The sequence below is a fragment of the Hippopotamus amphibius genome, chromosome 17, assembly GCF_030028045.1.
Source record: "Hippopotamus amphibius kiboko isolate mHipAmp2 chromosome 17, mHipAmp2.hap2, whole genome shotgun sequence".
NCBI classification, from domain to species: Eukaryota; Metazoa; Chordata; class Mammalia; order Artiodactyla; family Hippopotamidae; genus Hippopotamus; species Hippopotamus amphibius.
In genome coordinates this window covers 36,554,091-36,567,266 of record NC_080202.1, presented here as the reverse complement: position 1 = coordinate 36,567,266, position 13,176 = coordinate 36,554,091, and the positions used below count along the sequence as shown (strand labels likewise).

General features: G+C 54.6%; 2 protein-coding genes across 2 annotated transcripts; one reads left to right on the top strand and one right to left on the bottom strand.

The window, feature by feature from the left end:
• GNGT2 (G protein subunit gamma transducin 2) lies at positions 1-2,780 on the bottom strand. The gene is made up of 3 exons (XM_057716798.1): positions 2,760-2,780; positions 938-1,043; positions 1-488 (listed from the first exon to the last, which is right to left on the bottom strand). The coding sequence occupies exons 2-3, from the start codon at positions 1,019-1,021 to the stop codon at positions 339-341; spliced, it is 234 nt and encodes a 77-aa protein (XP_057572781.1). The 5' UTR covers positions 1,022-1,043; positions 2,760-2,780; the 3' UTR covers positions 1-338.
• A 480-nt stretch (positions 2,781-3,260) lies between these two features.
• Positions 3,261-12,679, top strand: ABI3 (ABI family member 3). The gene is made up of 8 exons (XM_057716144.1): positions 3,261-3,683; positions 8,019-8,186; positions 9,188-9,364; positions 10,595-10,680; positions 10,853-10,948; positions 11,103-11,236; positions 11,780-11,905; positions 12,201-12,679. Exons 1-8 carry the CDS (start codon positions 3,567-3,569, stop codon positions 12,362-12,364), a joined length of 1,068 nt encoding a protein of 355 aa, XP_057572127.1. The 5' UTR covers positions 3,261-3,566; the 3' UTR covers positions 12,365-12,679.
• The last annotated feature ends 497 nt before the right edge of the window (positions 12,680-13,176 follow it).

The window sequence follows — 13,176 nt, the reverse complement described above, 5'->3', positions numbered from 1 at the left end:
TGGGCAGACCGTGGAGGGGGGAAGTGGGAGGAGTTCTAAGGAGGAGGAACTGTTTCCCAAGGGAATTGCAGTCTTTTCAGACCCAACAAGGTGCCACCTGCTTGAGCCAGGGAAGCTCTCCTGGGAGTGTTTCCAAGTGGGGTCAGCAGTGACTCAGACTCAGCAAGTGGTGATGAGAGAGGAGGGTTCAAAGCAGGACTTCGGAATGGATTCAGGATGCGTGCAGCCAGGCCTCTGTACTCATTCTGTGACTAAAAGAAGGTGAACACCCACTGGTTCCCTGGGTGCCCCGGGCTACTCGATTCTGGATACGGAGGGGCCTAAGGAGGGTCAGGCACTCAGGGCGAGCGGCTGCAGAGCCATCCGCTTAGCATACAACTGCCTTTTTCCTTGAAGGGGTTCTTGTCCTCAGGGATGCCTTTGAGAAGAGGGTCATTTCCTGCTTCGGCCTCCACGTAATCCTCGGTTTCCTTTCCTGTCTTGGAAATCTGCGAGAAAGTAGAGTGTGGCTCTAGCCCTTGTCTGGGGCTCAGGATTCATGGTTTGTTCAGTCCCAAGAATACAGGCTTCTGGACAGGGTGGGGATAGAGCCGGAGAGGAGAAAGATGAGAAGCACAGGCAGGTGTGAGAGGGGTGTGAGTTCCTTGACCCGAATGTCAACACCTGACTCTTACTCACGAGGGATGTCTGGCCAGGCCAGGCTCGGGGATAGCGTCGGACACACTGAGCTCTCCAGGCTCTGAGGTTATCTCTAATGCACCTTTGTGGAATTAAACCTTGGCCTTCTTCCACCTCCCAGAGGCACCTCCCACTCTTTCTACTGCCCTGGAGAGGTCCCACCACCAGGCTGTCCATCACTTCCTCCTTCCCATCCCGGCTCCATGTGGACCAGAAAGGGATGGAGAAGAGGGAGCAGGGAAGGGAAGAGGAGGCTCACCGGAGCTCTTGGGTTCTTCACTTCCTTCTTCAGCTGCTCCACCTCCATCTTTAAGAGCTCCTTCTCACTGAGCTCCTGGGCCATCCTGCCTTGGAGAGACCAGGTCCTGGAAAGGATCCCGCAGCCGGATTGCAAATCCCCTTGGCTCCCCCAGCTCCCTCCTCTGTACTCTCCACACCTCAACTTCTACCCTCTTCCCTGCTCACCATATATTCTCATCGCTCACCACAGATTCACTACACCCCTCATTCCCCCCCATTATGAGTCTAGGCTCAGGGGGAGAGGATGCTCCCAGCCTGATGGGGGAGGCACACACAATCCTTAGATAAGACCTGTCTATGGAGAAAACGGGAAGCAGAGCACGGAGAAGGGAGAGAATTTCTTTCATGGACACATGTTTGGGAAGGAAAGTTATTGTTCCAGCTAACGACACAGGGAGAAGCTTTCAGGAAACTCCGAGTCCTGTCAGAAGAGAGAGTACCCGAGTGATTAAGAGAAAGCATCTGGAGTCTGCCAGATTCCAACTCTGATCATGACTCTGCTGCTTCCAAGCTGTGTGGCCTTAGGCAAGTTGCTCATCCTCCTTGAGCCTTAGTTTCCCCATCTGCAAAATGGGTATAATAATGGTGCCTACCTTATATGATTATTGTAAGCACTAAGAAAATAATCCATGTAAAATATTTTAACACACTGCACGGCACATAATGAACAGGATAGATTCATCACCACCATCACCATCTTCACTACTACAGGGTTATGAGGAAGGCCTGTCTGGTGCCTAACCTCAATAATCTAGCACCAGATCCCAGCCCGGTGCAACCTCAGTCCCTCTCACCTGCCAAGAGCGAGCGTGCACTTCAAGTCACTTGTCCCCGACTCAGACAAGATGGAGTTTGAGCCTCCTAGCTCCTCATCAGCTGAAAGTCTTTGGATAAAGCAGATGGTCTGGAAGCCCAAATCTCTGATGCCTAAGCTGATCATAGGCTCAAGGTTCTAAGCCCATGCAGCAGCCTGAGCCCCCAAGACTGCCATCACTGCAGGCACCCTGCCACCTGCATCGGCCCCCCTCCTTGGTGACCCCTCTGGCCTAGAGCCCATTTCCCCATTCTCACCTTCCAGCCCTGCTTGCTCCCCTTCCCTGGCCTTCTCTCCCAAGCCCTCTCCTCCCCTAGCCCTGAGCCTGCTCTGAGACTATTCTTCCCAATGCGGCAAGTGCTAGACCAGCTCCTGACTTCCCTCACCCGAGAAGCCTTTGTGTCCCCTATTTGAGTCCCACCATTTCACCTTACAAGGTTCTCCCAGCTCAGTCTTCATTCACTCATTCAATAAAAATGTGCTCACTTAAGATGCCGTGCCCGTCAGCACTTGGGGCCATGGCCACCTCTAACACCTGTGTCAATGCTTTGTTGCCTCCATGCCTCCCTCTGAGCCCCACATGTGGGTCTCCCTCAGCAGTCCCTGAGCTCAGGGCCCAGGTCCTGATGTCTCTCTTGGTCTCCTCCCAGGACCACCCAAGGGCTATACCATTTGACGGTCACCGAGCTCCTGTTCAGGCTCATGCCTGTCCAATGACAAGGGACCCTCTCAAGGAGCAGATGGTAAGGGACTAATGTGGTTAGTAAGGGATTCTCTTTTTTTTCCTGATTCTAGAATGAATGACAGACTCCCCAGTGGGAGGGGTGGGGAGGAGGCCCAGTTCCATCCTAACTTCCCTTGCTCCAGGATCCAGGCTCCAGGATTCACAGCTCTGAGCTCTAAGACTGAGATCAGGACAGGTCATCCAGTCTATGTCTCCTGTGAATGCAGGAAATGGAGCACATACCTCCTGAGGTGGGCTCAGTGCTCTGGAATTTAAACCTGGTGCTTCTCAAAGCCAAGTCCTTCCTGTTGTCTAGTCTGTGTCCCGTATTCTACACGTGTTAATTCATCTTGTCTTGCCTCTGTCAGGCACACAGCATGGATGTACCCCAGATCTTCATCACAAGTAACCCTTCAGAGACTTGATGGTGCTTCTCAGGGGGCCTCTGGCTGTATCTTCCGGGTGTCCAACCTGGTTTCCCTGGCTGCTGCATTGGCTGCTTTCCATCGTTGCCGCACCACCGCCCTATTGGCCCCCCCCGCATGACCAGTCTCCACATCCTCTCCACCCTCCAGTCCCCTGTCTCTTGGTGACTCATCCCTGAGCTTCCCAAGGAAGCCCCCACCCTCTGCCCTTTCCTCCCCTTCCATGAGTGGAAAATCCATCTCCCCCAGAGCAGGCCAACCCCCTTCCTCCTGTCTCCCAGCCCAGCCCCCACTGCAGTTTCCTCTCCAGGCCCAGGGAGCAATCAGAGCCGCCCCGACCTTGGCTTCCTCTGCCGGGTGGGATTGGGGGGGCTGGGCCCCCAAAGGGGGCCCTGGCTTCCCTCTTCCTCTGGGTAGGGGACAGAGAAGCACAGACCCAGTGAGTGGGGACTAACTTCCTCTTGTCCTGGAACGAGCATGTCTGCCCTTTGCGAGCGGGTTTGGGTCTCTCACACAGAGGAAACCAAAAGCAGTGAGAGGGAAGGAAGGCGGAGCGACCAATCAAGGGCAGGGTGAGGTGCAGAACCAGCGGGCTCCCTGGGGAGCCAGGCAGAGCCGGGGGGCCATGGCGGAGCTGCAGCAGCTGCAGGAGTTTGAGATCCCCACTGGCCGGGAGGCCCTGCGGGGCAACCACAGCTCCCTGCTGCGAGTTGCAGACTACTGCGAGGACAACTACGTGCAGGTAAGCAGAGCGGCGCAGCCCCGTACCCCAGTCCCTCCGGGGCCCAGACCCCATCCTGACAGGTGCTTGGCTGGTGCCTTCCTTGGCTGAGCTACCCTCCCACTCCAGGTCTGCTTCATCCCAGTCCCCCAAACTCTAACACTGACTCATGCTCCCCGAGCCCCTACTGTTTCCTTTCTCTCTTCCCAGAGCCTCAGAGATGCCTGGGCAGGCAGCGCTACCCTGTCCTGCTACAGGTCTCACCTTAGGTTCATCTCCCTCCTAGCCTCTCACTCAGATCCAGAGGCCCAAAGACTTGTCCTCACACACCGGTTGGTACCATCAGTCCACGTTCTAGGTGAGACTTCAGAAGAATATCCTAAACATTGTGGTGAACTTGAGATGGATGAGGGAAAGTTCTGTTCCTTATATCTGAGGGAGAGCTGAGAGATGTCAGACTATGCTGGGTTAAAGAGATGCGGTCTGCCTCAGAAGCAGAGGGCTGGACAATATGACTGCAGGGAGCAGGCTACCAGCAAAAGATAAAGACAGGGGCATTTTAGGATAGTTTTCTAAATTGGGGGATTGTCCCCGAACCGCAAGTAGATGCCTGGATGAACAGAAGAGGGGCACGGGAAACTTAACAATGACCAGCACCTCTGTTCCTTCATTAACCCTCATAACGGCCTTGCGAGACAGTATCATCATTCCTAGCTCATAGATGAAGGAACAGCAGTTCAGGGAGGCGAGGTGACGTGTCCAAGGTAACACAGGTTGGCAATGGTAGAGCCAAGGACATCAGCCCAGGACTCCTGACTTCTGAAGCTGAGCCCTCTCTTCTCCGCCTTCCCCTCTCTGACATGCTGTATGATTTTAAGACAGTTTATTTGCACTGGGACCTCCCAGCTCAGTAGGATTGTGAAAGAAACAAATAATAAAACGAGCAAGTGCTTATGGGAAAATAGCAGATTAAAGAGAGTTAATGATAACAAAGGTTAAGGCGCCCTGCCCCCCACCTGCCTTATCGCCTCCTTCAGGCCTCACCCCAGTCTGTGAGGTGAGGACCATTCCCACTTCACAACCAGAAGGCTGAGCTTCAGAAAGTTTAACTCACTTCCCCGGGGTCTCCAACCTAGTGGTAGAACCTGGATTTGAACCAGCACCTCTGACTCCAGAGTAGCCCCACCAAACCTCTAGCTGAAAACACTACCCCAGATGTAGATATTGAGTGACATAATTATAGATACTGCAGATGAGCTGGAATGTGGCTTGTAAACCAGCTCCATTCTCCAAGCACTGGAAGGCATGCTCCCTCTATAGACTAGGATGGAGGCTGTCCTTCCCATTCCTTCAATAACTTCTGGGCATCTCAAAGCTCTTCCAGGTGGGTTCTTATTTGCATACACCGTGTGCACACAGAATTTGAGGTCACAAAGACCTGAGTCCAATTTCCAACCCTTGGGCCTGGGGCAAGTTTCCCCTCTGATTCTTATACTTTCCTCCATGGTGGTCACACGGGTTAAATGTAATAACGCCTTAACGCGTGTAGCCCAGTGCCTCCCCTTACGAAGGGCAGGATAAATGGCAGCTGTCACCATTATCACCACCGTCATCATCTCCATCAGAAGGATGAAAGACACATGTAGATATTAAAAGTCAATTCTAGTGAGGTGAAGCAGCCCTTGAGAAAACACTCAGGGTTTCGGAAGCCCTGACCCAAGTCAGAATCCCTTGATTTATGCTTCCTTCATGTGGAACACTAACTACTAGACCACACAACCAATTACCTCTCCTGGCTTCTCTGAGGATCTTCGTCTGGGGAGCACATGCCTAGGAAGGGTTTGGATGACTTCTCAGAACTGGTCTTAAACAAGGCCTGGTTCCCACGACCTCCCTCCCTCCCTCACCCCTCCCTCCACCCCAACCAGGTGTCAGGAAACCCACGGGGAATGGGGGAGGGCACGCTGAGGTCAGCTGCAGAGTTCTCAGGTCAGGGTCCATTGAGTTTGCAGACAGGGTGATTTGCATGATGGATAAGCAGTCAGCCATGAAGATGGATCCCAGAACTTTGTGCCTCCAGACGTGACTTTGGGTCAAGACCAAAGCCCAGGTGTCAGGAGGCATCCAGGCTCTAGCCTCCCAGAACTGGGCCCAAGCAGACATTTTTCCTATTTGGACTGACAGGGAAAACCCAGTGATGAATTCCACATGCCGATCCAGGGAGGGGACAGTACAGGAGAGGCCAGCTAAGACCAGAGGAGTAGTCACTGCTCCGTTTCTGGGGCTTTGTTTCCTCACCTAGTAAAGGAAGGTCTTGAACTAGAAAAAGACCCGCTGTCCTCTTTGGTTTTAACATCCTGGACTGATTTGCCTTTTTAAGGCAATTGGTTACATACGCTGATGAGATGTAAATTGGATTTAAGTGAGTAGCTCTTTGCCTCTGCTGGAACAGAAAAGCAGGGAGGAGAATCTGAATGGAGAAGCGGCTTGGGGTGGGGACACACACACCCTGCCCAGAAGGTTCTGGGCCTGCCCTTTGGCTCCAGCCTGGCTTGGACTACACTGGAGGCACCCAGGCCTCTCTCAGCACCCTGCTCAGAGAGATTCTAGCTCTGTTCTTCACTACAGGCCCTGAGGAGCACCGGAGGGCCTTTAGCAAGGAGCCTCCAGTGTGCAGCCTTGCTGGTCCGTCCACTGGCTTCTCCCCAGACTTGCCCTTGATTGGCCCCCTACCCTCTATGTACTGACCGGAGATGAGGAAGCTGCCTGGGGAACCAAATGACTGGAGAAGCTTTGTCCCAGCCCCCATAGTCTGATCTGAGACTGAAAAAAACAAAAAAACCAAAAAACCCTCTTCTGTCTTCAGCCAGTCCCTGTCCACCCCACCACCACTGACTGGAAGTGTGGCCCTGGCCAGCATCTGGCACAGTGCCTGGCACGCAGCAGGAAGATGCCCAGCAAGTGTTTGGGTTTGCATTCAATGTGCTAATTTAACTCACAAACGCATATTCATCAAGTATCATCTGTGTGTTGGGCACTATGCCAGGATAGCATACAGAATAAAACAGATGAGCTCCCTGCCCTCATAGTGCTTACATTTTAGTGTGTGTGTGTGTGTGTGTGTGTGTGTGTGTGTGTGTGTGTGTGTATGGGTGGGAGAATGGGAATAGATAATAAAGTATATAGATAAATAACTTCTGATAGTGCTACGTGCTATGAAGAAAAGAGAACAGAGGGACGTCCCTGGTTGTCCAGTGGCTAAGACTCCGCTCCCAAAGCAGGGGGTCTGGGTTCAATCCCTGGTCAGGGAACTAGATCCCACATGCATGCTGCAACTAAGAGTTTGCATGCCACAACTAAAGATCCTGCATGCCTCAACTAAAAGATCCCGCCCATGTGCTGCAACTAAGACTTGGCGCAGCCAAATAAATAAATATTTTAAAGACATTTTTAAATTAAAAAAAGAGAACAGAATAAATCTGATAGTCAATACAGAAGTGGGCTGGGGGGAATCTTAGGCTGGTGAGTGACGGTGTCTCTGAAGAACTAAGATTTAATACGAACGATTCTTGAAAGTACAGCAAGTACAAAGGCCCTGAGGTAGAAACAATCTTAGCTTGATCAGGAACAGAGACCCAATGGCCAATGTGGCTGGAGGGGCGTGAGTGAGGGGGAGAGTGGAAGGGGATGAGGGTGAGGAGGAAAGCAGGAGCCAACCTTGTGCGGCCCTATATAGGACACAGTTAGAAGTTGCTTTATTCTCAGTGTGTTGGGAAGCTATTGGAGAGAATGAATGAAGTCACCCCTCCTGGGCCTCAGTTTCTTATCTATAAAATGGATCAGATTATTGCTTCCCAAACACCAACCTGGAGACTGGAGCTAAACCAGGAGCACAGGAGCCCCTGAGGAGCTTTGAGGTACAGGTACATTGGCTTCACAGCCAGGTGATTCTGGTTAGAAGGTTTGGGATGGGGGCCTGAGGCTGGTTGTTTGGTCTTCAAGTCTGAGAATATCTCTTCCAGCCAGTATTGACTTCCTCTTCCCTTTCTACTGTTTACCCTTTACCCCCCAAAAATCTCTTCAGGAGGGTGGTAGGGCCAATCTTCAGCATGACTATTTAGAAGGGTATCTTGTTCTCCCCTTGCACTGTCCTCAGGGCTGCAGATTCACTTTCCTGATGTCTCCTGAGTCCTTACTACAATGTCATTCTTACAGAAACCTCCTCAAACATCTGAGGGTTGCTGTTTTCTCCCAACTGAGACCCCCACCTTCCCTATACCCTCTCCCATCCCAGTCCACCCAGCCACGGCCTTGGTGGAACATGCTGGCCTCAGGCCAGGGCTGTGTGTATTTCAGGCCACAGATAAACGGAAGGCACTGGAGGAGACCATGGCCTTCACCACCCAGGCCCTGGCCAGCGTGGCCTATCAGGTGGGCAACCTGGCTGGAAACACTCTGCGTATGTTGGACCTTCAGGCAGCTGCCCTGCGGCAGGTGGAAGCCCGTGTGAGCACGCTGGGCCAGGTAAGGGCTGTTGGAAAGCTGTTCGCCTTAGACTGCAACTCTTCAGTCCCACCCAGACACCTTCTGCAGCAAAAGTTCTTTCGTGCCTCCCTCCACATCCAAACACCCACCTTTATCACAAAGGGCTAGCACGCCCTAAGCTTCTCGAGCCTCATTGTCTATATGACTGTGTCTCAAGGGTGGGCCTTGCTGCCCCATTGGACCAGGAACTCACCGATGGCAGAACTTTTTCTTTCTCTGAATTCTACACGGTAGAAAACAGGCTGTCCCCATCACAGTGGCTGCATAGGACAGGAAAGAGGCAAACGGACCCTGTCTTTATCTAAATACAGGCAGTGACTTTACAAATATCCCAGACTCAGAGTGCTTGCTTGGCAAGGTCATCCTCAGCCCTGGAAACACTGCCACCACCACACAGCACCCCCCGCCCATCTAGCATACACACCCTCCTTCCTTCCTGGATCCTTGGCCGAGGAACTGCCCCATAAACCACACGCACACACACATTCAGCTACACATCGGCCTGCCTGTGCATCACTCACATGTTCAGCATGGGTGTGTCTTTTCCTCTCACCCCATCAGACTGCAGTTCCCACCCTCAGTGCTGTGGTTTTCTCCCCAGTACATTCCAAGAGGAAGTTAATTCACTTATATTATTGTCCACCAAAAAGGGAGAGCTGATCCAGCCACAATTCTCAGGCACCTCCACGTTATCCCCCTCTGCTTCCGAACCAGCCCAGCATCCCCAGAGATGTTTCCTCTTTTCCTTGTTTCCTGCTCAGCTAATAACCCTTGTCCTCTTCCACCAGGAAGTAGCTCCAAAGTGCCTCCATCTTCCCCTGGCAACCCTTTTCCGAAATGCTATGTGGCCCTGGGGACAAAACTCACTCTTTCTGTGGGCCTCACTGCCTCCCATAGTCCGTCCTCCCACCCTGAAGTCTTAAGGGAATGGGTGCTGTGCAGGGGGCTGCCCCACTGTCACCTCCAACCCTGTCATGCAGATGGTGAACATGCATATGGAGAAGGTGGCCCGAAGGGAGATTGGCACCTTAGCCACCGTCCAGCGGCTGCCTCCCAGCCAGAAAATCATTGCCCCCGAGAACCTGCCTCCCCTCACGCCCTACTACAGGAGACCCCTCAACTTCGGTTGCCTGGATGACATCGGCCACGGGATCAAGGTAGAGAGAGGGGCCTCTCCTCTTTCTCCACAGCCCACCCTCTTCTCTTTTTGGCTGCACCACGTGGCACCCTAACTAGGGGTCGCACCTGTGCCCCCTACAGTGGAAGCAGAGTCCTAACCACCGGACCACCAGGGAATCCCCTCCACTCTCTTCTGCCTCATGTCTCCCTTCTCTCTAGACGCTCAGTTCTCTTCCACAACCATGTTCTTTTCCTTTCCGACCTGCAGTCCCTTTCCTTCCTCGCTCCCTGGAGCCATCTCCCTAAGTGGCTCCCCTCCCCCACAAGGCCCCTACAGGAGTCCCCTCCCCCACCTTTCTCCTTGAAACTCCATGACCCCTCTCTTCATAACTGACCTTTACCCTGTACCACACAATCTGCTGAGAGTGACATCTGGGCACCACCCCCTGCCTCTGTGGGTGCCGGGTGTGTGAAGGGAAGGGGGGGAGGATGTCAGGGTGTGCATGAGAATGGCTCCCCAGCCACAGCAACTTCCTCTGTCTGGAGGTTTGAGGTCACTGCACTGAACCGTCACCCCAGAGCTGCAGTTGGGTGGGGAGCGGCCGGGACGCCGCCACTCAGAGGACATGGGGAGTGACTGGTGTTTTCTCCACAGCCCACCTCCTTCTGAGAGCTGGGAGAGGACACACCCCCCCAGCCCCATTTTGTTGATTCCTTGTCCCCACACTCCAACATTCCAGCTTAGACTGGACGTTCCCCTGTATCTAAACGGCCCCTTGACATCCTCAGCACACCATCTCCCCCCAAAAGAGAAGGCACACTCCCTCCTTCCGCCTCCTCACCAGTAAGCTCTTTCTTTTGTCCAAGTTAAATTCTTTACGCTTGAGCTCCAGTCCCTTTTGTCTTGTCCCTAGTGAGGGACAGCAGAGGACACCATACCCCACACACCCACTCTCAGGGAAACCCTGTCCCTGACGGAGGGGCTCTCTTGCATGTGGGTTTGCGCCTTGTCGCTTGTACATTCTAAGTGTTCTGCTCCTCTGCCCTGAGCTCCCCACAGCCGGTTACCCAGACCTGCGAAAATGACGGGCAAGGGGCAAGAGTGGGTGGGGTGGGAGAGGGGGCTGGGAAGTGGAAGGGGGAACTGGCTGTGCCCCTGTTCTCCCTGCCAGTTCTCGCCTGCCCCTCCCCCATTTCCTCTCTGGGATGGGGGGGCGATTGCAGGTTCCCCGCATGGGTGTCAGCCCCCGCCCCCTGCTCCCCTGCAGGATCTGAGCACCCAGCTGTCGCGAACCGGGACCCTGTCTCGAAAGAGCATCAAGGCGCCTGCCACACCCACCTCCGCCACCCTGGGGTGAGGCCTCCCTGCGATCCTACCCTGCCCGCTCCATCCAGAAACTCTACCCCACCCCCACCCCCCACCCCGCTTCAAGGCGGGCGCCAAACTTCCTTCCCCGCCAGCTGCCACCTGCTCCCCGCACCGACCCCTGCTCGCCTGATGCCCTCCCCGTCTCTCACCACCGCAGGAGAGCACCCCGGATCCCCGAGCCCGTGCAGCTGCCCTCAGTGCCCGACGGCAAGCTCTCCGCCGCCTCCTCCGCCTCCTCCCTGGCCTCGGCGGGGTGAGCCCCACAGGTCCAGGCTAGGGGGGTGGTCGTGAAAGGGGCAACTCCAGGTCACGAGGGCGGGGCCTATGATGGAAGGGGCGGGGCCATTTGGGGTGCTGTTACAAAGTTGTCCCCCAATCTAGCCGAGACCCCTTTCTCTGGTCTTCAGCAGCGCCAAAAGTGTCGGTGGGATCTCCATGACCAAGGGGCAGGCAGCACCCCTATCCCCACCCCCTCCACCTGCTGCCTCTGACGGTTTCCTGCTGCCCCCTCCGCTGGAGGATCTCTCCCTCCCCCCGCCGGGTAAGGAGCTCCGCCCTCTCCTCCTAGCTCAACTTTGGGGTCGCTCTCACCTCCCAACACTTATCCCCACCTCACCTTCTGTTGGATCCCGTTGCGCCTATGTCAGTGACTGCTTTGCCCAAGGCAGGAGTAGCAAGAAAGGCAGCGGAGGAAGCGAACTAACATAATGTAGCCCCTGCTTCATACTAGGCCCCAGGGTCAAAGCTTCTCACCCATGTTCTCACTTTTACTCTTGGGATCTTCACACTTAGGGTCTTCACACTCCCACTTACCAGATGTTGAGCCTGAGAGGTTAAACTAAGTGACTTGCCCAAGGCTCACCCATCCGAGTGGCAGAGGCTGACAGCCCTAGTGTTCAATGTTACTGTCTTTACTGAGCACCTATGACCTGCTAGAGGAATTGTGGACCAGGGTGAACAGGGAGTGGAGGCAGATTACAAAAGATGGGTAGATCCTGAGGCCCTGCTCTCTGCACACGGAAGTTTCTTGGAGTGCGGGGGGTTGCCTGGGTCCCACGTACAGCCTTTCTGCTTCCCCTCCCAGCCCCAGAGCTGCCCCTGCCCCCTCCTCCACCCTTGGACGTGGATGATTTGGGGCTGCCACCTCCGCCCCCACCAGACTTTGGGTCCGAAGAGCCCAGCTGGGCCCCTGAGGCATACTTGGAGAAAGGTACTTGACTTCTGGGACTGAAGGGCACCAGATCCTGAGGTCAGGGTTACCCCACTCTTCTAGCCTGGAGCTATCCCCATCTGCAAAGGTGTGAACGTGTTACTTCCCCCCCCAGAGAAGCAGCCGCCCTGATACTGAATTTTAGCTCAGCTGGGGAGGGAACCCCGGGGCTTTGGAGAAGGCATCTCCTACCCCACTCCCCATGTTGCTTCCTAGAGTCCAGTACGTGGGCCCCAGCATCCCCACTGCGGGTCAGGAGGCACCTCTCATGGCACCCTCTCCTCCCGCCCCGCAGTGGTGACACTGTACCCATATACACGCCAGAAGGACAACGAACTCTCCTTCTCTGAGGGCACCGTTATCTGCATTACCCGCCGCTACTCCGATGGCTGGTGTGAGGGCGTCTCCTCGGAAGGGTCTGGATTCTTCCCTGGGAACTATGTGGAGCCCAGCTACTGACAGCCTGGGCTCTCTGGGATGCTGACCCAAGCACGGCCTTGAGTGAACCCCTGAGTCCCACACCAAAGCCAGCTCCACAGTTAAGACTGGACCAGGCCTGCACACCTCCTGGGCTGTGAGCTGTCTGTTCCTTCCCCACATCCCATTAGAAAGGGGTCCAGGGGAGAGAGAGGAGGTACCCAGAGGCCTGCTGGAGACAGGAAAGAACTGGAAGCCAAGGAGTTTGGTCATCTTATCCACAGGGGACCCTTACGTTATGCAAGGCAGTGTCTCCAGCTGCCAAGTGCCAACTTTGAATAAAACTCTGATGACTTCCTGATGACTGCCCTGCAGGGCTGGGGGCTGAGGGACTGAAAGGCAACCCATTTCTAAGGCTCCTGCTAACTGAGCCCCCTCTGCCTGACCTAAGCAGCAGTATCTCCCATCTCCTCAGTGCTCATTGAGCCCTCTACACTAGACCTCTGTGCCCCTCTACGAAGATGGGCTGCATGCTGCTCTTTTGCCTGTTGCTTTGTTATGTATTCTGTCTTGGTTCCGCAAGCTGGGCACTCCAAGAGTGAAGACCAACTCCCTCACTTAAGTGGGGCTCTCTGAGAGCAGGTCACCTCACCCTCATCCCTCAGACTGCGGCGCGAGAGATCTCAGTCACCTCTGCCCCTTCACCTCCTTTATAGCTCTGAAAGACCAAAAGAGGGAGGAGGGGCTTGAGTTTCGCTGGCTCTGCTTTAAAGCATCATGGTTTCCTATGCCATTAGGGGAGGAGAGGGGCTCAGAGGGCCCAGCCGGAGGGGCGACTTTGGTTAAGTTCCTGG